The 27,744-nt window shown below is 39.0% G+C and overlaps 2 protein-coding genes across 4 annotated transcripts in view; one reads left to right on the forward strand and one right to left on the reverse strand.

Annotated features, from left to right (window-relative positions):
* MSL2 (MSL complex subunit 2) overlaps positions 1-24,761 on the forward strand; it is a 46,687-nt gene extending 21,926 nt beyond the window's left edge. The window contains exon 2 of the mRNA XM_032143664.2: positions 19,970-24,761. Within this exon, the coding sequence (XP_031999555.1) occupies positions 19,970-21,561 (1,592 nt within the window). The 3' untranslated portion in view covers positions 21,562-24,761. The remainder of the gene's footprint in view (positions 1-19,969) is intronic.
* PPP2R3A (protein phosphatase 2 regulatory subunit B''alpha) overlaps positions 3,106-27,744 on the reverse strand; it is a 220,530-nt gene continuing 195,891 nt past the window's right edge. Inside the window, exon 14 of one of the 3 annotated variants that reach the window (XM_058433343.1) lies at positions 3,106-3,456. In XM_058433343.1, the coding sequence (XP_058289326.1) occupies positions 3,429-3,456 (28 nt within the window). In that variant the 3' untranslated portion in view covers positions 3,106-3,428. Of the gene's footprint in view, positions 3,457-24,794; positions 27,697-27,744 lie in introns of those variants that run through there. The other 2 variants (XM_032143604.2, XM_058433344.1) reach the window with 2 other exon arrangements.

Here is a 27,744-nt window from a genome sequence, read left to right on the forward strand (position 1 = left end):
GCCCAGCCATGACTCAGATTCAGCATAGTTACTCTCACACCACAAGAGAAATAGAGTGTACATGTTTATTTGGGCTGATTAGCGTCGGTTTATTGCCATTACATTCCCAGAAAATTTTATAAATGAATGAAAACCAGTTTAGTCTAATCATGAGTTTAGCATATATGTATTTACTGATTTTAAACATATATAACATGAATACATTATGCATACACATTTAATACACACATACATATTCTTTAAGGTTTCTGGTGCTGTAAATTTTAGACTGGTATATAGGCCGAGCTTTGTTTTTGTTGGAATCTCTTTTACACAGAAGATGGTACAAATGCTTTATAGCATATATGTCCACTTGAAGCATTTAAGGCTAACTTTAAAAATTGAAGTTAGTGTGTAGAGAATTTAGGCAGGGCTCTTGCTGGTCCAGTTTTTATGCAGTAAGGATTTCCTGACCCTCACAAACCTGTTATTGAGAATCCATCCTCCCCTTCCTTTCGCTCTTCCTGCCTCAGTCACTATCCATTATTGCCAGTACCTGTTCCTGTTTCTTCTTTCCGATAAAAGGTTGTATATCTTGTGGCTAATTATTCTGCCTATAGCTCAGTTTCTGTAATCATTCTTTTTGAAGGGGCAAGAAGCTAAAATTGTCTCTGTGTATGCCATGGACTATTTTAATAGAAGTACGGATAGTGCTGGATAAGTGAAAATAATTCTAGGCTGGGAATCAGTAGACTGAGCTTCTATTTTTCATTGCTAGTAACCAGCTGTGTAATCCATGAAAGTCCATCTTGGTTCAAATGAGGTCACAGAACAAGTGATTACCAAGGTCACTCGCAGATTTAATGTTCTTTTTATGATTAATTCATTTTACATTAGGTGCTGGCTTATGTGCCAACACTAGTTTAAAGATGTAGAGATAAATAAGTTTCTGGCCTTGAGTGAGACCCAGTGAACAATGACAATATAATGTGATTAAGTGCTATAATAGCAGAATGTGTAAAGTGCTTTTTCAACAGATTGAGGGAGGATAATTAAGAAAGGCTTCCTCTTGGAGGTCATATTTGAATTGATTCTTGAAGAATAACCATGCAAGGCAGGAAGAAGGACATTCTAGGAACAGCAAATCATGGAGGATGAGTAAGCATTGCATGTTTTGGAATAGTCAGTGGTGGGTGAGAATGGAGTATGGAGTTCTTGGAGAAAGCTTAGTGAAATGAGATTTGGGGTGGAAGACAGGTAGGTAGCGGCTAGATTCTGGAAGGCCTTATATGTCATTCCAAAGTCTTTGGATTTTAAAGTTCGCTTCAAGGGTTTTCAAGAGAAAGGCATATAATCAGACTCGTGTTTTAGAAAGATCATATGGTGGCAGCGTGGAAGATGAATTGATTAGGTAAGGCATGGAGATAAGCTAGAAAACTCGGAATTCGGGGTGAACAATGATGAAGGTTGAACTAAGGCAGGAGTAGTCATGCAAATAAAACGCGAAGGGATGGAATTGGCAGATTTTTATAAACCACATGCAGGGAGAACAATTGGATATGGAATGGAGGTGAAGAGTCTGGGTGGTTTCAAGGTATTTAGTTTGTGAATGAATGATAGTGTCAGTACCAAGAGAATAAGGGATGCAGGAGGAAGACCAGGTTTTTAGGTGGGGATTTATGGGAGATAAAATTTATATTTGCTCATGTTAAGCTCGAGTTACCTGTGGGTTGGCAAAAGAGAGATGAGATTCCTAGTGGGCACTTAGATATTGGATCTGAAGTTCAGGGGAGAAAGATTTGAGTTGGAGATACAGATTCAGCAGTCACCAGTTTATGAACAGTAGTTAAAACAGCTTTATGGGCAATCACTCTAGAAAGGAGTATGTAGGTCAGTTTTTGTTTGTTTGTTTTGAGACAGAGTCTTGCTCTGTCGCCCAGGCTGGAGTGCAGTGGCATGATCTCAGCTCACTGCAACCTCTGCTTTCTAGGTTCAAGCGATTTTTGTGCCTCAGCCTCCCAAGTAGCTGGGATTACAGGCGCACGCCACCATGCCCGGCTGATTTTGTATTTTTAGTAGAGGTAGGGTGTTGCCATGTTGGTCAGGCAGGTCTTGAACTCCTGACCTCAAGTGATCCTCTTGCCTTGGCCTCCCAGAGTACTGGGATTACAGGTGTGAGCCACTGTGCCCGGCCCTGTAGGTCAGGTTTTTTTTTTTTTTTTTTGAGTCGGTTTTCTTTTGAGACGGAGTCTCGCTCTGTCGCCCAGGCTGGAGTGCAGTGGCACAATCTCGGCTCACTGCAAGCTCTGCCTCCCGGGTTCATGCCATTCTCCTGCCTCAGCCTGTCCAAGTAGCTGGGACTACAGGCGCCTGCCATTATGCTCGGCTAATTTTTTTTTGTATTTTTAGTAGAGACGGGGTTTCACTGTGGTCTCGATCTCCTGACCTCGTGATCCGCCCGCCTCGACCTCCCAAAGTGCTGGGATTACAAGCGTGAGCCACCGCGCCTGGCCCGTAGGTCAGTTTTAAAGTTTGTATGGTGTCATGTGTGTGTTTCAAAAGGGGAAAAGATTAATAATCCTCATAAGATTCTGAACAACAATTTGTACATTTTTTTTTTTTTTATTAGCTCTTGACCTGAAGATGTACACATTTGTATAGTCAGATTCTCAAAGGGGTCTGTGTCGGTAAGGATTACTAAGGATTACTGAAAGGGAGTAAGAGTAGATCCTATTAAGGAAACATGGGAAATACTAAAATTAATGAGGGGACAGAAGAGGATGTAGAGGAGATGAGGGAGACAATGTTAGGGGAGAAGGGAGGAGAGCATTTCAAGGAAGAATAATGAACCAGAAGTGCCCACTACATTTGGGATTAGCAATTGTTGCTTTTCATTAGAAGACTGATTCTGGTGAGAAGCTTCTGCATAGGAATAACTGGATGGGGAGTTGCTATAGGAAAGAAGGTTGAAGGTGGAAGTGAGAGAGGGTATAAATAACATTAGGTATAGGTAACTGGGTGGGGGGAGTGTGGGAGGTATGTGAGCCAAAGCATTGGAGGGAGAGGAGGGTTTACATAGGAGGGAAGAAGAAAAGGATATTGTATGTGTGTATGTGTTGTGGGGGAGTGAGTGTGAGTATGATGAGAGGTGGAGAGAGGGAGAATACTTAAATATGTAAACCTGGTAAATTTGGAAGCATGAAAAAATTGACATAAGTAGAAATATTCAAGCTTTCATTGGACTTTATTTTGTCACGTTTATAGAAAATTTCAACATACAGACCAGGTGTGGTGGCTCACACCTGTAATCCCAGCCGTGTGGGAGGCCAAGGTGGGTGGATCGCTTGAGCCAGGAGTTGTGGTCCCAACTACGCAGAAGGCTGAGTTAGGAGGGTTGCTTGAGCCCCAGGAGGTTGAGGCTACAGTGAGCCATGACACTGCACTTCATCCTAAGTGACTGGGCAACAGAGTGGGACCCTGTCTCCAAAAAAAAGAAAAAATTTCAACGTACAAAGTAGAATAAAACTCTCACATACATACCTATCATGTAGACCTATCACCTCAACATGATACCTAATGAAAATTAATTATACCCAAATGCAGGGCTTTTGATAAACCCTTTATAGACATAACCATACGTCTTGGAATCATCAAATTTTACAGCTGTGAAAATAACCTAGACATTTAGTTAATAGCTTTAAGAAACTGAGGGCCAAATCACTTAGGAGCACACTATTATTATATATGACATTGTTTTACTCAAAATTTGTCAGACTTGGACAGTTACAGACTTACTGATTGTAGTGGATGCCATGATGTAATACCCAAATCCCCACTTAAGGATTAAAGAAATGCATTCTTTTAGCTAGTGGGTGTGCTGCTGAAGCTGTGAGACCTGTCTGGGAATCGTCCTTGGCTGAAGAGAGCAACTCGTTCATGGTCACATGCTTTTGTTGTGAGTAGCGTGCATCCAGGTTCTGGTTCATTAAAGTACCTGGCTCCTTGGGCCCAGCATAGGACAACCCTAAGGAGTCATTCAGCTTTAGAGTTTCTGTTGGATCATCTGAGGCCTTTTTTGTGAGTTCATCCCAGCCGCTTCCTTCCTTCCTTTACAAGTGATAATCCTGAGAGAAACTCTTGATAAGCTTTCTGCACACTAACCTGTCCTAAGAGTTTGCATGCCTAGGAATCTGACTTCTAACAGTGACTAACTTTACACTTCCTTTTGATTTGAAACAGAGCAATGACTTGCTAAACTTTTAAAGATTTAACATGTCTCATTTTCTCATGTTTGTGAGACATACCCAGGTAAATGTTGAGTAATAATATAATGAAAGAAAATAGTTACTTTGTACAATGCCAAACATACAGAAAACATTCATCATTAAGGACATGTTTTTGGGATGGAACAAAAAGTAGAATACTTTCTCAAACATATTGAACAAATCTTGGCATATAATTGGCCTCTTTTCCCTCCCATCATTGTTAGGGTTCTGCTGCCTCATTTTTACCTCCTTTTATAAATTCAAAAGGTATCCCCTTGCCAGTTTGAGATCAGGCTTATACTCTTTTTTGGCCTGATTTGAGTTATTTAAAAATATGGACAGGCTGGGCACAGTGGCTCATGCCTGTAATCCCAGCACTTTGGGAGGCCGAGGCGGGCAGATCACGAGGTCAAGAGATTGAGATCATCCTGGCCAACATAGTGAAACCCCATCTCTACTAAAAATACAAAAATTAGCTGGGCATGGTGATGCACGCCTGTAGTCCCAGCTACTCGGGAGGCTGAGGCAGGAGAATCAGGAGGCAGATGTTGCAGTGAGCCGAGATCACGCCACTGCACTCCAGCCTGGCGACAGAGCGAGACTCCTGTCTCAAAAAAAAAAAAAGAGGACAGTTTTTTTCCTTTTGGTCATCCTGTAGAAAATGGAAAGCTTTATGGAAAGGCCTTGTACTTCAGTCACACAGTAGAATGACTATAGTTAACAATGGTTTTTTTTTTCCTGTAACCCCATTTTTTTTGAGAGGGATTTTCGCTCTTGTCTCCCAGGCTGGAGTGCAGTGGTGTGATCTTGGCTCACTGCAGCCTCTGCCTCCTGGGCTCAAATGATTCTCCTGCCTCAGCCTCCTGAGTAGATGGGATTACAGGCATGCGCCACCACGCCCAGCTAATTTTTGTGTGTATATATATATATACTTATATATATATAAGTAGAGATGGGGTTTCACCATGTCGGCCAGGCTGGTCTTGAACCCGTGACCTCAGGTGATTTGCCTGCCTCAGCCTCCCAAAGTGCTGGGATTATAGACATGAGCCACCGCCCCGCTGATTTTTTTTTTTTTTTTTTTTAATGGAGTCTTGTTTTGTTGCCCAGGCTGGAGTGTGGTGGTGCGATCCTGGTTCACTGCATCTTCCACCTCCTGGGCTCAAATGATTCGTGCCTCAGCCGGAATAACTGGGGTTACAGGCACCCGCCACCACACCTGGCTACTTTTTGTATTTTTAGTAGAGATGAGGTTTTACCATGTTGACCAGGCTGGTCTTGAACTCCTGACCTCAAGTGATCCATCCACCTCGGCCTCCCAAAGTGCTGGAGTGCGCCTGGCCAGTTAACCATTATTTATTGTATATTTCAAAACATCTAGAGGCTGGGTGCGGTGGCTCATGCCTGTAATCCCAGCGCTTTGGGAGGCCGAGGCAGGTGGATCACCTGAGGTTAGGAGGAGTTCAAGACCACCCTGGCCAACATGGTGAAACCCCGTCTCTACTAAAAATACAAAAAATTAGCTGGGCGTGGTGGTGTGCGCCTGTAATCCCAATTACTCAGGAGGTTGAGGCAGGAGAATAGCTTGAACCAGGGAGGCAGAGGTTGCGGTGAGCCCAGGTTATGCCACTCCACTGCAGCCTAGGCGACAGAGTGAGACTGCGTCTCAAAACAACAACAACAACAAAAAAAAACCATAAAAAAACCAAAAAACAACCCACCAAAACCCATAATAGGAGTGGATTTGAAATGTTCCCAACACAAATGAATGATAAATGTTTGAGGTGATGGATATTCCAGTTAGCCTCATTTGATTGTTACACGTTATATGCTTGTCAGAATATCACGTGTACCACCATACATATGCCCAAAAATTATGTACCCATAACCATTTAAAAAATAAGCAACCCCCCCCAAACAACAACAACAGAAACAAGCCAGGCCCTCATGGTACAGGAAAGATTTGCCTGGCAGAATCCAAGACTACATTCCTGTACAAAATAGTGGAAGATTTTCTGTTTGCAGCATTTCAGAGTGCCTTTCCAAGATAAAGTGCACCTCTTGTCATCCATTGAAATGTTTTGTCATTGCTTAAGTTACCATCCTGTCTTTTGATCAAGAGCTTCACAGCCATGTGATTTGGCTGGCAACAAAATTCTTTTTGCTGTTAATAAAGGTTTTCTTTTTTTTCTTCTGTATATATGATTGTAGCTATGCTTAGATGATCAGTAAAGTTATCTGGGCCATTTGGAAAGCAGTGGCTGTCAAAAAGGATGTTATCTTATTGAACAGTAATTGCTGAGGAAATTGGTTTTAGAATCAGTGAACCTGGAAAACTTACTATTTAAAAACTTTTTTGAGTTTTTTTTTTATTATTTAAGTTCTGGGATACATGTGCAGAATGTGCAGGGTTTGTTACATAGGTGTACACATGCCATGGTGGTTTGCTGCACCCATCAACCCGTCATCTAAGTATTTCTCCTAATGCTGCTCCACGCCTAGCTCCTCACTCCCAACAGGCTCAGATGTGTGATGTTCTCCTCCCTGTGTCCATGTGTTCTCATTGTTCAACTCCCACTTATGAGTGAGAACATGCGGTGTTTGGTTTTCTGTTCTTGTGTTAGTTTGCTGAGAATTATGGTTTCCAGCTTCATCCATGTCCCTGCAAAGGATATGAACCCATCCTTTTTTATGGCTCCGTAGTATTCCATGGTTTATGTGTGCCACATTTTCTTTATCCAGTAATTTTTTGAGTATTTTAAGATAACTGGTTAGTGTTCTTTTTCTTGTTTCTTTAGTAATGATTTTAAAGTCTCATGACTGTTATTATTCCATTTTAGCAAGAGAAGTTTTTGTCACTTTTAATTCTTTTTTTTTTGCCTTAAGAGCTTGTTTGCTTTTTTTTGGTAGAGTCGGGGTCTCACTTTGTTACCCAGCTAATCTTAAACTCCTCCTGGCTTCAAGCGATACTACTGCCTTGTACTCCCAAAGTGCTGGGATTGCAGGTGTGAGCCACCACTCCCAGCCATCTTGAGAACTTATTATGAGTTTCTCTGGCTGCTTTTTATTCCTGTTTTTGGTGTGGGTCCATTTGTTGGGAAGCAAATTTAGGCTCTGATGGAAAGCATATTTTATTGAGTTACTGTGTAGCTATCTCTTGTTTCATGTGGTTCTCATCAATAAAAGCAGAAAACTGTTTCCTGTCTTTTGTAGGATGCCACGTATTTTATAGCTGTTGGATTCTGTACTGTTATTTTTCTCTTTCATTACTTTGGAAAAGTTGATTGAGGGTATTACAAAAACTGATTTTTTTCCATTCCAAATATTTTCCCATATATTTAAGTATTATAAGATTTGAGTCTGTCTTGTGGATACCTTGACCATTTAAAATTCTGGTTTCTGAGAATGCATCTTGGACAAATGATATGATGGTTTTAATTATCATCACCTGCATGTGTCCAATTTTTGCTGTTAGTGGCATTTCATGATATTCATGTGAGTCTTCATTAATTTTCCTTCATCATGAATCATAAACAAAAGATTTATGTAAAATTATTTGCATTACTTGTGGTTATTGATTAGTTAGTCCTTGCTGTAATAGAAGCATGACCAGAAAAAGAATTATGGAGAGAGGCTGGTGGTAAATACAGAATGTTTTGATTCTGAGAAATTTTTTTGTGCATATGACATTTAAATTAGAGTTATATGATGCATTTTTGTCAAAGGCCAAAGTTAAGCCTTTGAGGTAGTTGAATTCCTTGATAATTTTTTTTTCTACGGAACAACTAAACCATTTTTCACTTTTACCAAGTTTTTATTTTACTGAAATTTTCATTGGGATTTCTTTTGCATGTGAACTTTAAAATGAGGATTTGATTGATAAAGTTTCTTGTTGTTCGTGTTTAATTTGTCCATGTTACATTTTAATCTGTGATAATTTTTGCCATTTTATGATCATTATTATTGCCAGGTCCAGTGTTCACAGGTTTATTTTTAGTTGTTAACAAATTTTGCTAAGTATTAGCCGTTATCAGTTTTATTTTTTCTTGTGCCCCTTCTCTTCATTTCCATAAACTTAATTTCTCCCATAATCTGGTCAAAATATTTGTGACATTAAATACTTCAGTTAGAATGGAGAATAAATCTTGCTTCAGAAGTGATTAAGACATAATTTACTTGGTAGTCTGCACATCAGCATAAAATTTGTAGTACAGCCACCTTTACCAGTAGTATTTTGAAGTGAGTGAATTACTAGTTGCTTTATTGAAAACTGGGATCAACTATGTATTTAAAGAGTTTTCCAAGAGTATTGATAACCTCGTTGTTTATCTGTGCTAAGGAGGAGTGCCCATCTCCTGTATAGAGACAGGGGCAGGCAATTTGAGACTTAGTTATAATTTATTTATTTTAGCGCTATTTGCCTCTCATGCTGCTTCAAATTTACGCTGCTCTGTAAATCTTGATGCTGGCTGGCAGTGATTCTTGTCAGGGATATGCATGAGGATAAATGCCAGTCAGTCTAGGTTCTAGTTTTGGCATGTTAATACTGTAATTATTTGAATGATCTATGTTAAATTTGTTTTAATAAGAGGGAAGGTTTATTGCTTTAAAAAGCATGTTGATTCAAAAAAATATTACTTAAATTTTTTTTTTTTTTTTTTGAGACGGAGTCTCGCTCTGTCGCCCAGGCTGGAGTGCAAATCAAATACTAGGTCTTATTCATTCTTTCTATTTCTTTTGTAGCCATTAACAATTAAATCTTAATCTGGTTTAAAAATTAATGATGTCTGGATTTGCTTTTTGAAATAAAGAACAGAAGATGAGTAGGTGAATTAAATGTGGCATAATCATGATAATTATTCTGGGTTATGAGTATATGGAGGTTACTTGTATAGTGTTCTTGCTTTTGTCTGTTTGAAAGTCTCCATAATAAAAAGATTCACTCATTAAGAGCATTAAAAAATCTGATATTAAATATCTTAGTAAATTAATTATCAACAGTTATATTTTCCCAGAAATTACAAAAATTAGCATTGTGGTATCCTAAAACTATGTCTTAGCCTTAATTTAAATTGACTGACTTGAGGAAAAGCAGTTAAGAAGAGGGAGAGTAAATAAGAAATTGACAACTAAACAAAAATGAAAATGTTGAGGCACAGAAATGAGTATTATTTTTAGGGTCAATATCACATTATTTGTTTAGACAGAGAACATAAATATTATTCATTTAGTTATATGTCCACTTATGAAAAGGAAGGTAATCATGAAATATTGCAGATAAGGTTTCAAGGCAGTGCAGTGAGACTTTTTTTTTTTTTTTTTTTTTGGTCATGAACTTTACATTTTTTAAAAAAGTCTGGGCTTGCGCGGTGGCTCATGCCTGTAATCCCAGCACTTTGTGAGGCCAAGGCGGGAGGATCACCTGAGCGCCAGGAGTTCAAGACCAGCCTGGCCAACATGGTGAAACCCCGTCTCTACTAAAAATACAAAAAAATTAGCCAGATGCAGTGGCGCTCACCTGTGGTCCCAGCTGCTCGGGAGGCTGAGGCAGGAGAATTGCTTGAACCTGGGAGATGGAGGTTGTGGTGAGCCAAGATCATGCCACTGTACTCCAGAGTGGGCAACAGAGCAAGACTTTGACTCAAAAAAAGTCTGAAGGTGTGTATTTTGAGCGAGTCTTTTTTTGTACTTGTGTGTGTAACTATATGGAACACGATCTATGCTAAATTCAAACCTTTCCTTAAATACTCCACAGTTTTTACAGGAGAATCTACTAGTGACTGACATATTTCTCCCTGGTGTATATTGCCCGTCCATTTTATTTTCTAGGATAAGATGCATTTTTTTTTTTTTTTTTTTTTTAACAAATTCAAGTATGTTGTCTGGTATTTCTTAAATTGGAGGTGTGGGGTTCCTTAGAGACACAGTTAGATACTTGGTTAACCGTGATCCCAGCTAAGAAGCCCCTGAATGACTCTTTTCTATTTCTCACATCATTGGAGCTGCCTTCATGGTGAAGTGTATAGAGAACCCTTGGGGAAACTTTTAAGAGGATGGTTATCTGACTGCATAAAGAAAGTTTGCCAATGGGCATCTTTAATATTTAAGTTTCAGATATTTGTGGTGGGGAATGGTGGGCAATCTGTGGAGCTAATAAGTGAGTTTTGGTGTCTTCCAACTTATTTTCATTTCTCAACAGTTGGCATGGTTACTCTTCTAAAACCTCATAGAAGACTAAAGACATGTAGACTATGAGTCCTTTAAGGTGCTCCATGGTTAGCGGAGGTTTTGATTAACATATTAGCTGGATTATTGCTGTGAGGAAAAACTTCTCCATGATTTGGTTATTTGGTGGTATATTTCCTAAAGTTAAATTAGGACAAATATTTGACTCTTGCTCTTATTTACTAGTTTTCAGACTCACGAGCTGCTTCACTAGTATCCTGAAACTGATTTTGTTTTCTTTTTTAAAAAAATGAACTCAGATTTGAACATCGTAGATGTGCTTCATTTCATTGCATTTATGCATTGTATTAGTCTGTTTCCATACTGCTGTAAAGAACTGCCTGAGACTGGGTAATTTACGAAGGAAAGAGACTTAATTGACTCACAGTTCAGCATGGCTGGGGAGGCCTCAGGAAACTTACAGTCTTGGTGGAAGGCAAAGAGGGGAAGCAGCGCACCTTCTTCACATGGTGGCAGGAAGAAGTGCCTAGTGAAGGGGGGAAGAGCCCCTTATAAAACCATCAGATCTCGTGAGAACTGATTATCACAAGAAAAGCTGGGGAAACTGCTCCCATGATTCAGTTATCTCCACCTGGTCTGTCCCTTGGCACATGGGGATTACAATTCAAGATGAGATTTGCGTGGGGACACAAAGCCTAGCTATATCATGCATGTTTAGATTTTCTCGTCTTTGGCCAGTGGAAACCCCTTCAGGTTTGCCCCTTAGTCTTGATTTTGATAGTTTCTATGCTTTCTGGCATAACAAGGCCATCAAAACTCCTCTTGTGCAATTCATGGCACAAAGTTGAAATTAGCCATTTGTCCAAGAAGCTCTGATTCCTTTGAAAAGGAAATTGTTTTTCAATCCTGTAATCTGTATTCATTGCTGCTGGGGTTGTTCTTTGTTTCCAGGCCTCTTCAATGGATAGTGCTAGGAAATACACACACACATAGTGCCAGGAAATACACACACATTTAAGATTAAAACATGAGTTCATAGTGTTAAGTCCAGTTGAAATTCACTTTAGGGCTACAGGATTTTATATTTATATTTATATTTATATTTATATTTATATTTATATTTATATTTATATTTATTTGAGATGGAGTCTCGCTCTGTTGCCCAGGTTGGAGTGCAATGGTGCAATCTCAGCACACTGCAGCCTCCACCTCCTGGGTTCAAGCAGTTCTCCTGCCTTAGCCTTCTGAGTAGCTGGGATTACAGGCGCCCACCACCACGCCCAGCTAATTTTTTGTATTTTTAGTAGAGACAGGGTTTCACCATGTTCGCCAGGCTAGTCTTGAACTCCAGGTCTACAGGATTTTTAATGTAACCTTTTCTCTCTCACAACTTTCCTCCTCCTTCCTACTGAAAAAAAAAAAAAAAAAAATCCAAGTCCTCAAGGCATTGACTTTTTATCCCACGGTACGCACTAACACTTTTATAATTATTATCAACACTGCCGCCAACAATGTGGTTACTGAAAATAAGAAAAATGAGGATCGCAAGGATTGAGCCAATTTTCTGTGTTATAGTCATTCAAAATAGTTACTCTTTGGATTGTTATACCACCAATTTGGTATAAAATTATGGTTTTTTTGGTTTTTAGAGATTTCATGTAACATTTTGGTTTTGTTATACTATTATATAAAATATTTACATGGTTTGAAAGTAAAATCTACAAGACAGATTAAACTCAGAGTAGTGTTTTCCTATTTCACTTTGTTCTGTCTCTCCCTCCTAATTTGTAGCCCTTTTATTTTGTTTTTGAGACAGGTGCAGGCTCTGTCGCCCAGGCTGGACTGCAGTGGCACAATCTCGGCTCACTGCAACCTCTGGCCCAGGCTCAAGCCATCCTCTCAGCCTCCCAAGTAGCTGGGACTAAGGTGTGTGCCAGCATCCACGGCTAATTTTTTTTATTTTTTGTAGAGATGGGGTTTTGCCATATTGCCCAGGCTGGTTTCAAACTCCTGAGATAAGCGATCTGCCTATGTTGGCCTCTTAAACTGCTGGGATTACAGGTGTGAGCCACCGCACCTGGCCTGGTAGCCCTCTTTTTTTTTTTTTTTTTTTTTTTTAAACCTATGGTTTTATCTTTTCAAATGCATATATAGGGCCAGGCGCTGTGGCTCATGCCTGTAATCCCAGCACTTTGGGAGGCGAGGCGTGTGGATCACGAGGTCAGGAGTTCGAGACCAGCCTGGCCAACATGGTGAGACCCCGCCCGTCTCTACTAAAAGTAAAAAATTAGCCGGGCATGGTGGCGGGCACCTGTAAATCCCAGTTACTTGGGAGACTGAGGCAGGAGAATTGCTTGAAACCAGGAGGCAGAGGTTGTGAGCCGAGATCACGCCACTGTGCTCTAGCCTGGGCGACAGGGAAAGACTCTGTCTTGGAAAAAAAAAAAAAAAAAAAGAAATGCATATATATGTATTTTTTTTCCCTTCCTATCCCTTGTGTCTTTCCTTAGATGAAGTTAAGGACACTCTTTAAGGGATCGTTGCCATTGGCATTAGGTAGAAGGTTGGATTCTGCCACTATTGGTGCCTTACCTTAAAGTGTTTTTAAATTTTAGAGTTGTGTAACCATCACCACTATCTTATTTTAGAACACTTTCATCCCCCTAAAAGGTTCCATTGTGCCCATTTACAGGTAATGACTGCTCCACTCTCAGCCCTAGGCAACCAGTTTTTCTGCCTTCCTGTCATTTCTGGGCATTTTATATAAATGGAATTATGCAATAATGTACTCTTTTGTATCAGCTTCTTTCACTTAGCAAATGTTTTGGAAGTTCATCCATGTTGTGGCATGTACCAATACTTTATTCCTTTAAATTGCTGAACTCCATTGCATGAATATACATTTTGTTTATCTACTCACCAATTAATGGACATTTGGATTGTGTCTAATTTTGGGCCATTAGGAATCATGCTGCTGTGCACATTCACATACATATCCACACATTTTTCTGTGTGGATATGTTTTTATTTCTCTTTAGGTAGGTTCCTAGGAGTAGAATTTTTCTGGTTTCTATGGTAAATTTGTGTTTTAACTTTTTAAGAAACTACCAAACTGTATTTCAATGTGATTGTACCCGTTTTACATTTTACCAGCAGTATATAAGGGTTCCAGTTTCTTCACATCTTTGCCAACTGTTGGCATTGTCGTTTTGAATTTAGCTATTCTAATGGGTGGGCAGTAGTGTGCCATGGTTTTACTTTGACTAATAATATTGAGTATATTTTCATGTGCTTATAGTCATTCTTTTTTTTTTTTTTTTTTTTTGAGACGGAGACTTGCTCTGTCATCAGGCTGGAGTGCAGTGGCACTATTTCGGCTCACTGCAACCTCCACCTCCCGGGTTGAAGTGATTCCCCTGCCTCAGCCTCCCGAGTAGCTGGTATTACAGGCATGCACCACCATGCCTGGCTAATTTTTTGTATTTTAGTAGAGATGGGGTTTCACCATGTTGGCCAGCATCATCTCGATCTCCTGACCTCGTGATCTGCCCACCTTGTCCTCCTAAAGTGCTGGGATTACTGGTGTGAGCCGCTGCGCCCGGCTGGTCATTCATATATTTTCTTTGGTGAAATGTTTATTCAATTTTTTGCTTTTAAAATTGTCATTTTACCGATTTGAATTTTTTTTTTAATTGAGACGGAGGCTTGCTCTGTCTCCCGGGCTGGAGTGCAATGGCGTGGTCTCGGCTGGCTGCAACCTCCGCCTCCTGGGTTCAAGCGATTCTCCTGCCTCAGCCTCCCGAGTAGCTGGGACTACCGGTGCATGCCACCACCGCCAGCTAATTTTTCTTTTTTTTAGTAGAGACGGGGTTTTACTGTGTTGGCCAGGCTGGTCTCGAACTCCTGAACTGCCCACTTCGGCCTCCCAAAGTGCTGGGAGTGAGCCACTAAGCCTGGCTTGCTGCATTAAGTTTTTTTCTTAAAATGTGATTTGCAAATATTTTCTCCCAGTCTGTGGTTTATTTTTGACCTTTTCCTTCCTCCCTCCCTCCTTCCCTCCCTCCCTCCCTCCCTCCCTCCTTCCTTCCTTCTTCCCTCCCTCCCTCCCTCCTTCCTTCCTTCCTTCCCTCCCCCTTTTTTTTTTTTTTTCTTTTTTGAGACAGAGTCTTTCTCTGTTGCCCAGGCTGGAGTGCATTGGCACCATCTTGGCTCACTGCAACCTCTGCTTCTCAGATTCAAGCAATTCTTCTGCCCCAGCCTCGTGAGTAGCTGGGACTACAGGCATGCGCCATCACGCCTGGCTAATTTTATTTTATATTTTTAGTAGAGACAGGGTTTTGCCACATTGGCCAGGCTGGTCTTGAACTCCTGACCTCACGTGATCTGCCCACCTTAGCCTCCCAAAGTGCTGGGATTACAGGTGTGAGCCACCTCGCCTGACCATTTTTTCATTTTGTTAATGGTGTCTTTTGAAGCACAGTAAGTTTTTAATTTTGAGAAAATCCATTTAACTATTTTTTTTTTCTTTTTGTGAATTGTGCATTTGATGTCACATATAATAACACTTTGGCCAATACAAAGTTACAAAGATTTTCTCCTCTGTTTTCTTCTAGAATTTCTATATTTTAGCTCTTATATTTAGGTTTGTGATCATTTTAATTTTTGTGTACGTTGTGAGGTAAGGGTATAAATTTGTTTTTTTTCCGTTTGGCATTTGGATATCAAATTGTTTCACATGGTATGTTGAAAATACTCTCCTTGGCCGGGCACGGTGGCTCACGCCTGTAATCTCAGCACTTTGGGAGGCCAAGGCGGGCAGATCACGAGGTCAGGAGATCGAGACTATCCTGGCTAACACGGTGAAACCTCGTCTGTACTAAAAATGCAAAAAAAAACAGCTGAGTGTGGTGGCGGGTGCCTGTAATCCCAGCTACTTGGGAGGCTGAGGCAGGAGAATGGCGTGAACCCGAGAGGCGGAGCTTGCAGTGAGCCGAGATCGCGCCACTGCACTCCAGCCTGGGCGACAGAGCGAGACTCCGTCTCAAAAAAAAAAAAACTTTCCTTTCCCCATTGAATGATCTGGATACTCTGTCACACAAATTGGTTGACCATAAATGTAATGATTTGTTTCTGGGCTCTGAATTCTGTTCCACTGATGCATGTGTCTATACTTTTGTCATTACCACGCTGTCTTGATTACTATGGCTTTATAGTAAAATTCAGAATTTGGTAGTGTAATTCCTGTAATTTTGTTGTTTTTCAAAGTTGTTTTGCCTGTCCTCTGTGATTTCATATAAATTTTAGGATCAGCCTGTCAATTTCTTTAAGAAAAAAAGCTGCCTTAGATTAAAGATTGCATTGAACGTACAGATAGATCAATTTTGGGGAAAATTACCATCTTGACAATATATTGATAGTCTTCTAATCCGTGGACGTGAAATGTCTGTTTAGATACTCTTTAATTTCTTTCAGCTGTGTTTTGTAGTGCTGAGTGTAGAAGTCTTTATTAAAGTTTTTCTAAATATTTTAAGTATATTCTTGATGCTATTGTGAATGGAATTTTAAAAAATTAGTTTGTTCATTCCTAGTATATAGACATGGGAAATGCAGTGGACTTTTGTATATATTGTTTGTGCTATGACCTTGCTAAATTTGCTTATTGGTACTGGTAGTTTGTGTGTGTGTGTTTTTTGAGATTTTCTGTAAGCAGAATTGTGTAATCCATTACTAAAACAATTTTACTTGTTTCTTTTTAGTCTTCATGCCTTTTTTTTTTTTCTTTTTCTTTTGAACCTTACTGCACCAGCTAGAACAAGTACAATTTTGAAAAGAAGTGGCAAAAGCAGGCATCCTTTCCTTGTTCCTGATTTTTGGAAGGAAAGCATTGTGTTTTACCTTTAAGTAAAGTTGGCTTTAGATTTTTTATTGATGCCCACCACCATCAGGTTAAAGAAGTTCAATTTCTCGTTTGTGAAGTCGTGTGTGTGTGTGAATAGGTATTGTATTATATGTTGTGGGATTCTCTTGAATGTTTTGTTATGGATTTTGTCATGTTTATGGGAGATTTTGGTTTGTATTTTCTTTTTTTTAATTTTAATTTTTCTGAGATGATTTTGTTGCCCAGGCTGGAGTGCAGTGGCATGATCTCGGCTCACCGCAACCTCTGCCTCCTGGGTTGAAGCGATTCTCCTGCCTCAGCCTCCTGAGTAGCTGGGATTACAGGCATGCGCCACCACGCCTGGCTAATTTTTGTATTTTTAGTAGAGATGGGGTTTCTCCATGTTGGTCAGGCTGGTCTCAAACTCCCCACCTCAGGTGATCCGCCCACCTTGGCCTCCCAAAGTGTTGGGATTACAGGCGTTGAGCCACAGCTCCCTGTGGTTTGTATTTTCTTTTGTCTTGTGGCCTTATTTTCTTTCATAGTAGTTACTGGCCTTTAAATATGAGTTGGGAAGTGTTTTCTCCTCCTCTATGTTTGGGTGTTACTTCTTTTTAATTATTTGTTAGAATTTACCAGTGAAGGCATTTAGCCTTGGAGTCTTCTTTTGAGGAAAATCTTCAGTAGCTATTTAAAACTTTTATTACAGGTCTATTCAGTTTTAAAACGTTTTCTCCAGTCAATTTTGGTCATTTGTGTCTTTAGAGAAATGTGTCCATTTCATCGAAGTAGTCTAAAATTGTTGGCATAAAGTTGTTCATAGGACTTCCTTAATTCTTCACATTTTGTAGGGCACTAATGATACTCTGACCCCTTTCATTTCTGATTTTGGTAATTTGTATTTTGTTGTTTTCTTTGATCTTTTAAAACAACCAACTTTTGGTGTTATTTATTTTTCTCTTTGGTTTTTCTGCTTTCTCTTGTATTGGTTTCTGCCCTAATCTGTATTTATTTATTTTCGTTTTTTTTTTGAGATCGAGTAACTGGCTCTGTCGCCCAGGCTGGAGTTGAGTGGCACTATCTTGGCTCACTGCAACCTCTCCTCCGAGGTTCAAGCAGTTCTCCTGCCTCAGTCTCTGAGTAGCTGGGATTACAGGTGTTCACCACCCTTGGATAATTTTTGTATTTTTAGTAGAGACAGGGTTTTACCATGTTGGCCAGGCTGGTGTCGAACATCTGACCTCAGGTGATTGGCCCGCCTTCCTGACCTCAGGTGATCAGCCCACCTCGGCCTCCCAAAGTGATGGGATTACAGGTGTGAGCCACTGTGGCCTGCTCTAATCTTCATTATTTGCTTTAAGCTGGTTAGTTTGGGATTCCTATTAAGGTGAAAGAAAGCTTTGGTTATTGACTTGAGACTTTGCTTTTTTATTTTTTATATTTTCTATTTTTACGGTGCATACACATATATACAGTGTGTTTTAAAAATGGGCTTTACAATATGTAGTTTTATCACTCGGTTTACAACTAAATATATCGTGAACATTTTCTCTTCAACAGTTAAAAGAATTGCGTAGCTTGGAGGAAACATTATTTATTTATTTTGTTTGCTTTTGAGATGGAGTCTGATACGGACTTTAAAAGCTATAGATTTCCCACTAAACACTGCTTTAGTTGCATTCTCCAAATTTTGATATGTAGTGTTTTCATTTGGTAAATGTTTTCTCAATTTCTCTTATGATGTTTTTGGTTTATAAGTTATTTTGGTATATGTTTAATTTCCAGATACTTGGGGATTTTTCTGATTTTTTTTTTTTCCCCACTGATTTCTAATTTCTGTTGTGATTGAACATATTCTTTTTGTGATTTATGAGAACAGGTACTGCTTTGGGTAATTGCTGACCATTTGTTTGGATTGGGAACCAAGGAGCAGTTGCAGCTTTGGAGAGTAAGGGTGGAGATGGGAACTGGATCTAGTTCCTTTCCCTCTTGGTTCATATGTATATGTCATTTATAATTTGAGAATTGTGTCAAGTTGGGGGACTACTTCATTATACTGTATTGTCGCAGTTAGGATACTTGTGGTTTATAATTAAACCATGGTCGTTTTGAATTCTGTCAGAAGAATTTGAGCCCAGTATTATACCCTAGTTTTTTTTTCTTTAATAAGTTTAAATATAATTTTTTCCATTTTGTATTTTTTTCTAGAAGAATTTGAGTTGAGTAGTACTCCTTTTTTCTTTGTTTTAATGTAGTTGAACATCGTTCTTTCCTACTGAAACTCTTTTTTTTTTTTTTTTTAAATGAGATGGAGTTTTGCTCTTGTCGCCCAGGCTGGAGTGCAGTGACACAATCTCGGCTCACTGCAACCTCCGCCTCCTGGGTTCAAGGGATTCTCCTGCCTCAGTCTCCTGAATAGCTGGGATTACAGGTGCCTATCACCCTGCCTGGCTAATTTTTGCATTTTTAGTAAAGATGGGGTTTCACCATGTTGGCCAGGCTGGTCTCAAAGTCCTGACCTCAGGTGATCTGCCCACCTCAGCCTCCCAAAGTGCTGGGGTTACAGGCATGAGCCACCACACCTGGCCTTCCCTTTTTTTTTTTTTTTTTTTGAGACTAAGTCTCGCTCTATTGCTTAGGCTGGATTGCAGTGGTTTGATCTCAGCTAACTGCTACCTCAGTTTCCTGGGTTCAAGTGATGCTCCTGCCTCAGCCTCCCTAGCATCTGGGACTACAAGTGCGTGCCACCATGCCTGGTTAATTTTTTTGTATTTTTAATAGAAATGGGGTTTCACCATGTTGGCCAGGCTGGCCTTGAACTCCTGACCTCAGGTGATCCGTCCACCTCAGCATCCCAAAGTGCTGGGATTATAGGCATGAGCCACTGTGTCTGGCCTGAAACGACATTTTGATCTTTTTTCTTTAAAGTTTGATTAGTATATATGCGGTAAAAATTGGTTGAAAATTTTTTTCTGTGAAGATACTTTTCTACTGATTAGTGCCCTCAAGACTATCTTTTATGAGGGCAGAGACTAAATCTCTCTTACTCATATCTTTTTCCCCAGTGTCCAGCACAAAATAATCAATATGATTTTGTTCAGCATGTTGTAGCATTGCCATGTTGTGTTAGGTTGAGGTCCAAAGGGTTTTTTTTTGTTTTGTTTTTGAGACAGGGTCTCGCTTTGTCACCCAGGCTGGACTGCAGTGGCAGGATCATAGTTCACCGTAGCCTAAACTCTAGGGCTCAAGCCATCACCTCAGCCTCCTGAATAGCTGGGATTACAGGCACACGCCACCACACCTGGCTATCCAAAGAGTTTTAACCCTAGTTTGTGCTTCTGGTATCTGATCTTCACCTCTTTAACTGTATAGCCTTTGGAGGAAGAGGATAAGAAGGTGGACCAGAACGTATTGCTTGGGGAGAGAGAGACAGAATCAAGGATGATTCTGGTTTGAGATAACGGAATGGGGAATATGGCATGAAATCAAGCGAGCTAATGGAGGATTTTTCCGTTTTTTCCAAGATATATTTTTTGTTATCTGGTCTAGTGAGTTTAATTCATCTCAATTTTGATAGATTACTTATGTCATCTAAACTTTAGTTTATGAAATGGTAAATTTATTTTACTAAAATCTTTGCTTTCCTCCTTCTCCCCCTTAGGACATTTGCTACAAGATCCTATTGCACCCACCAACTCCACCTGCCAACATTATGTCTGCAAAACTTGTAAAGGCAAGAAAATGATGATGAAACCTTCCTGTAGCTGGTGCAAAGACTATGAGCAGTTTGAGGAAAACAAGCAGTTAAGCATCCTAGTGAACTGCTACAAAAAACTATGCGAGTATATAACACAGACTACACTGGCACGGGATATAATAGAAGCAGTTGACTGTTCTTCCGATATTTTGGCTTTGCTTAATGATGGATCATTGTTTTGTGAGGAGACAGAAAAACCGTCAGATTCATCCTTTACTTTGTGTTTGACACATTCCCCTTTACCTTCAACCTCAGAACCCACAACTGATCCTCAAGCTAGTTTATCTCCAATGTCTGAAAGCACCCTCAGCATTGCTATTGGCAGTTCTGTTATCAATGGTTTGCCTACTTATAATGGGCTTTCAATAGATAGATTTGGTATAAATATTCCTTCACCTGAACATTCAAATACGATTGACGTATGTAATACTGTTGATATAAAAACTGAGGATCTGTCTGACAGCCTGCCACCCGTTTGTGACACGGTAGCCACTGACTTATGTTCCACAGGCATTGATATCTGCAGTTTCAGTGAAGATATAAAACCTGGAGACTCTCTGTTACTGAGTGTTGAGGAAGTACTCCGCAGCTTAGAAACTGTTTCAAATACAGAGGTCTGTTGCCCTAATTTGCAGCCGAACTTGGAAGCCACTGTATCCAATGGACCTTTTCTGCAGCTTTCTTCCCAGTCTCTTAGCCATAATGTTTTTATGTCCACCAGTCCTGCACTTCATGGGTTATCATGTACAGCAGCAACTCCGAAGATAGCAAAATTGAATAGAAAACGATCCAGATCAGAGAGCGACAGTGAGAAAGTTCAGCCACTTCCAATTTCTACCATTATCCGAGGCCCAACACTGGGGGCATCTGCTCCTGTGACAGTGAAACGGGAGAGCAAAATTTCTCTTCAACCTATAGCAACTGTTCCCAATGGAGGCACAACGCCTAAAATCAGCAAAACTGTACTTTTATCTACTAAAAGCATGAAAAAGAGTCATGAACATGGATCCAAGAAATCTCACTCTAAAACCAAGCCAGGTATTCTTAAAAAAGACAAAGCAGTAAAGGAAAAGATTCCTAGTCATCATTTTATGCCAGGAAGTCCTACCAAGGCTGTGTACAAAAAACCCCAGGAAAAGAAAGGGTGTAAATGTGGGCGTGCTACTCAAAATCCAAGTGTTCTTACATGCCGAGGCCAACGCTGCCCTTGCTACTCTAACCGCAAAGCCTGCTTAGATTGTATATGTCGTGGCTGCCAAAACTCCTATATGGCCAATGGGGAGAAGAAGCTGGAGGCATTTGCCGTGCCAGAAAAGGCCTTGGAGCAGACCAGGCTCACTTTGGGCATTAACGTGACTAGCATTGCTGTGCGTAACGCTAGTACCAGCACCAGTGTAATAAATGTCACAGGGTCCCCAGTAACGACGTTTTTAGCTGCCAGTACACATGATGATAAAAGTTTGGATGAAGCTATAGACATGAGATTCGACTGTTAAATCAGTGGGTCTTTTAAACCTACTCCTGGTAGGGAAATAGCTACAGTTTTACGGCAGCTATGGTTCTGTTGGTTTAACTTGCCGGAGCTCCTGCATATAGATCACTTGTATCAAGTGTTTTCATTGCTAAGTTATATGTGTTAGTGTCGGGGAAATAGTTTGCAGATAATGGAGGAGTAACCCTACAACTATATATGTCCTTAGTTCTTACAGAACCTCATAGTTTGAGAACAAAGCTGATGCAACTGATTTATACAAAATGAACTTTGGCAAGAAAAATAACATTAACCTCATTGTTTATGGCCATGCTTTGTGCATAATCAAAGTTTATGATTAAATGTAAGGAAGTGGTATCTAGTCAGTCCATAAAGATTGTGCTAATTTTTTTGTGGAAAAGTAGCCATTAGTTCAGGAAACTCAGTGCTGCCTTCAGATGCCATTGATGTTTCTCCTGTTGGAAAGCTGATGTGTCCAGCTCAACCTTTGTGCTGACATCATACCATTTCTGATCATGAAATATTGGCTACTGGTGTATGTAGCAGTTCTTAAATCAGCAGTATTATGAAAAAAAATATTCCCCCTCATTAGAAAGTTTAAGAAATCTTTTTAAAAAGTAAACTGAAATTCTGTCTGACTACAAATGTTTAGCTGTTACTCATTTCTAGGGAAGAAATTCTAAATCCCTCCTTCACTTTGAGCAGTGTTCTAATTGGATAAATGAAGTGAAGGAGAGTAGTTTTATTCTGAAGGTAATTAAATTTAGACTATGTAGTATGTGACAGAATTTTTTTAAAATTATAAAAAGATTTTATTTAGTAATTGGGATTTACTTAAAATAATTTCGGAATAATGCCCCCAGACTTGCCCAGATTTATGTGTTGTACTTGCCGCCACTTTGACTTTTGTTTTCTCTAATAGTTTATTTGCCACAGTCTTTATTTTGAATATGCTCCTAGTTTTTTTTTTTAGGGTGCTGTTCATTATGAAGGCTTCTTTATAGAGGCCTAATAAGAATGCCTTTTTATAAAGCCTGTGCATTTAGGTAGGTTGAAGCTAGGAGGATTTTCTTTAGAATGCTCTTTTGCATGTAAAGCACAAAGTATGTTTCAGTTTAAATGCACTTCTTCCCTTAATTTTTATGGGGAAGACAAGTGAGTCACAAACATTCTGTTGAAGGGAAATCTAGTCAGTTGCTTGAAAGAGCACAGCCCAAATAAAACAAGGACTGACTAGGTGTAATGAAATAACCTGTGATTTAAAAGAAGAGCTGCAGCTTTGATAGTGCTTATTTAAAGAAAAATACTGCTGGAAAATTTCCAATTTTTACTACGTTCACCATCTCTAGTAAGATCTGACATATGCTGAAGTTATGTTTTGATTTGGCACACAGCATGTTCAATGATGGTTACTCGCCTAGTACAAGACATGGAGAAGAAACCTTTGGACACAGAGCAGATGACACCTCCTTCTGTTTTGTAGCGTATCCTGGTGTCATTTTCTGTGAATGTGGTCAGGTAGAGTTGTTTTTGTTGTTGTTGTTGGGCTTTTTTTTTTTTTTTTTTTTTTTTTTTTTTTGGTCTCTTTTGGTGGGGTGGGGGTGGGCTAAAGCCATAGGAAGAAAAATGTGATGTATGTGTCCAGTATGTACTATTTTGTTTTTGTTTTGCAAGAAGAGTTGAACTATTTTTGATAACAAGAGTAAATGGTGGAAAATGCTTCTTAGTTGTCTTGTCTTTATTTGCTTTCCAAGATTTGGGATTTTATTTAATTCCTTTAAGTGTTAGCAGTGTCTTATGAAACATGTATTTACCTAACGTTTGTAACAGTTTTGTGTTGAACCCAGATGCCCTGCTATATAAAGTTGTAAATCTGTTCTTTATTCACTAATGATCACTGCAAAAATGATTAGAAATGAGATTGTACACATGGATGAGGATATATTTTGCAAATCGACCAAACTTTCCTAATATTATGATCTTAAAATTCATAGAGTACTTTATTGCTTCCCAAGTTTGATAATCTTGTGTTTTTTTTGATGCATGGGAGGTTGGCAATATAGACAAAGTGGAAATCATTAGTATGTGAGGGCCTTGATTGTTATGTAATATTGCCAATGATGAATTCAGGTTGTTTTTAGCACAAGTTTCTCTTTTTTATGCTGGTATTCTCACTGCCACATTTTTGGAAACCTGTATTACACCTTAAATCTATCAATAAATGATAGTTTTCTAATTCTATGTTGTAGAATACTGAAGAGTTTGGGATAGCATGCTCTGAATGGTCTGTATTATATACATCTGGGGAAGAGTAATCACAGTGCCTTGATTTTTATATTATTTTTCTTTATACCACGAGTTACTTAGGAATGCTGACAAATGGCTAACGAGGGATGATTGAGAGATTTTTACTGAAGTAACTGGATTTACTTCATCAGGATTTGAAACCACTAAAGAACAGCAGCATTTAATATGACACATCCTGAATTGTTGAGTCCTTGTTATTAATATAAATGATCAAATGATCTTTTACCTTAGGTAACAGTTTTAGAGCTGACAATTTTATCTTTTTGGTTAGCTTTAAGTCTGCATTTCCATGAGGAGGTGTAGTATGATCCTAGGGATAAAGAATTCCTTTTATTTCGTTGTATTCTTAGTTAAAACAATTTCATGGTGACCTTGTTGAAGAAGAGTAAAAGTTTTATGGGAATCAGATGGAAAATAAATTGTCCATAACCATATCATAGATAACAAATAGAAATGCTTTAGAAAATACTAAGTTCAAAGTATAGTATTTTAACGAAATCTGATACTTGGATGGTATTTTATACTTTTCTCTTTTTAAAAAAATTAAAAGCTGGGCACAGTGGTGTGTGCCTGTAATCCCAGCTACTTAGGAGGCTGAGGTGGGAGGATCACTTAAGCTCAGGAGTTCGAACTCAGCCTGGGCAACATAATGAGACCTTGCCTCTGAAATAAAATTTAGGTACCCCAAAACATGCTGTTACACATTCTTTTAAAATAATGCATTATAGATGAGGCTAAAGTCTACCTTGATTCCTGTGAACTCCGCCTCATTCACAAACCCTTGTCCTCTTCCCTATCCCCTGAAGAAATCATTTCTCAGTATATTATCATTACTACAAAGACCTCTCTGTAGTTTTCACATGGGCTCAAAGAGTTATTCTCTGACATTCAAGCTTGTTCACAGTGTTACTCTTGCAGACAAAAAAATGAGGTGCAAATATGATTAAAAGCACAAGTGTGTAGTAATTACCTTAATGAACATGATTCATATTTGACAACTTTATTTAGTTTTGCTAAAAGGGAAAAACAAAGTCATGCAGTCTTCTCCAAACACATCTTAACATTTCAAAAAGCTGAGCAAATCTCATTTGATGAATCTAGAGTTTTATAAACACTTCGAATGGTACACAGTGACATAGATAAGATGCAGGGAAGATACATGGAATTTTATTAGTTTGATTACCTTGGTAATGTTATGCTATTAAACTCATTTCTCATTGAATTAGCATTAAGGTCATGATAACCCTCAGCTTTTATCAAGGGGCCTGGGATATTATAACAACTTGAAAATTCCAGTTTGGCAGTAATGATTATACTTACCATGATCTTTACCAGAAAGTCAAATATATTCTACCTTAATTCCTCAGAATTCACATTCCTTGCATTCAGCTCCAAGGAAGGAGTATAATAAAACACATTCTTATAATTCCTGAAAATGTGATAATGTGATAATGTGGGTAAACTATTACAATAGCCCATCTTAAATGGAATGGTATTGATGGATGTACTTTTATAATAGAGACTTTGTAAGAGAATGGGGTCTTGCTCTGTCACCTAGGCTGGAGTGCAGTGTCGTAATCATAGCTCACTGCAGCCTCGAAGCCTGGGGCTCAAGCGATTCTCCTGCCTCAGCCTCCCAAGTTGGTAGGACTACAGATGTGTACCACCATGCCCAGCTAAGTTTATTTTTTGTAGAGGCGGAGTCTCACTATGTTGCCCAGGCTGGTCTTTACTCCTGGGCTCAAGCGATCACCTCCCTTGGCCTCCCAAAGTGCTGGGATTACAGGCATGAGTCACCATGCCCAGCCAATAATTAAGAGACTTCAAAAACCAGATCAAAGTGAAAGCAAGAGGACTTCAGTAAGGAGAACCAAGGTAAAGTAAAGCCAAATAGTAAAAAAATGTATATTGTAAAATTGAATTTTATTTTTACTTTTTGGTGAATCTTACTAGTAGTTTAGATCATTATGGATAATAAAACATTTAAAACATCTGGCTTCTAAGAAAAGTATTTTTTTTTTTTTTTTGTATTTCTATCTGAAATGAAATAATTGCTTTTCTTCCCTGGTAAAGGCTGGATGGATTGGTAGGAAATTTCATTTATCACATAAATAATCCTAATAATTTATCAGTGTGTTTAGGTTATTGAATATTGTATTTCCTAAAAATTATTTTTAAGCTTTTACTTCTTTTGTGTGAACTATTAAATAGTTGCAATAGTTACTGCTTTCTGTAATAGTTAAATGGAAGATCAGTTCTAATCATGAAGATAAAATGACAGGAACTGGGAGCTTGTGACAGGCAGGATTCCTAGGATTAACTCTCACTGTACTCTACCTTGTTTATAGCATATTTCCTAAATTCTCCTTTTCTTTTTGCCTACCATAACCCTAACCCAAGGTTCATTTCACTGCTTGGCCTTTACGCCAGCAAGGAGAGAACCTAGGTAGGGTGGAAAGGGAAGCTGTTCTTGACACTTTCAGAACTAGTTAAAAAAAAAATCTAGGGGAAAAGTTGATGACTGACAGATGGATATTAAGTTGCTTGGGGGTTTTACTTATATCAGAAATGTCTATCCTTTTTAATAGTTTCTTTTCAAGGATATTAGAGGATTTGGCTGGACTGTGGCCTGCTGAAAAATGTAGGATTCTGTAGTGAACACATCTACAACTACAGTAAGTAATAGCTTTCTTTTATAGCTGTATCATTATTTTCCATTTCCTTGGTAAATATTGAGGTGGAGAAATACCTGTAGTAATTGTTTTCAACATGAAGTAAAGAATAACGTTGAGGCCTTTACTATTAGCTAGTCTAATACTCCTCGGAGGAAGGAATATATCTAGTAAGAATTTTAATGTATCATTCCTTTATGTCTTCAAGCAGGCCTTCTGATAGGAAGTGAAAACAGTATCAACTAATTTGGAGATTAAATACATCATTCAATAGTTCAATGAATAAAAGATAAGTTAAAAGGGCTATTTCCAAGTATGAGTCAAATTCTATACTTCATTTAAGAAGTATTTTTTTTATCTTGAGATTTTATATAAGATCCACAGTCAGGGAGGTTACCAGAGCTTGCCAGCAAAGTTGGAAGGCCCAGTGGTTAAAATACCTGAGGATGTAAAGTGACTAGTAGTTTGGCAAGTAACTGTGAAATTACATTAAGCCAGGTAAGTTAAAGATCTTTGAACTCCAGTATACATATAATTAAAAGAAGTCTCTGAGATGTTTTGGCAGTGCTTTTATTACTAGGGCTAAGTCAATTCTGGAGGCCCTTATTACTTTTTCAAGTTCCAGAATTTTCTGACTCAAGTTTTCTGCAAGTGAAGGTTTCTTCTAGGCTCCATAGGAGCCCAGAGGGGACTCAGGGATGCCAGCCAACACAGAGGCAACTTCAATCACCTGTGTAGAGAACCGTGCTTGGCACTGTCCCCAAGAGATCCTTGGTACATTCAAGAGTGTAGGGTGCTGACTTTGGAAGGCGATGGTACCACTTCTGAGAAGCTCCGTAAGAGGTTTGAGGCAAATTGGAGGAGTCTCCTAAGTTAAATGTGTATCCAGACCTATTGCTTAAAAACAAAGTTCCCAGTGCAGATACACACTTGGAGTAATCAAAGTCTTTAAAAAGCAGTATGCAAACGAGAACATCTCTTCACAAGAAAGAAAAATTTAAAATACACATCTTCGTTTCATTGTAGACACCGGCAACTATTCTTCATCCACTGATTGAAGCTTTCCACATTTCTCTGGAAAGCTTGCACTTAATATTTTATTGCCTTTGTTTCCAAATTCAGAGGGAGAGGCAGGTTCATCTGTTTCATAATCTTCAAAGCTGAAATAAAGCAAAAGTGAATTAACTGATTAAAGTTTTAAAGTTTGG

Source organism: Hylobates moloch, unplaced genomic scaffold (genome assembly GCF_009828535.3).
Source record: "Hylobates moloch isolate HMO894 unplaced genomic scaffold, HMol_V3 SCAFFOLD_22, whole genome shotgun sequence".
Classification (NCBI taxonomy): domain Eukaryota; kingdom Metazoa; phylum Chordata; class Mammalia; order Primates; family Hylobatidae; genus Hylobates; species Hylobates moloch.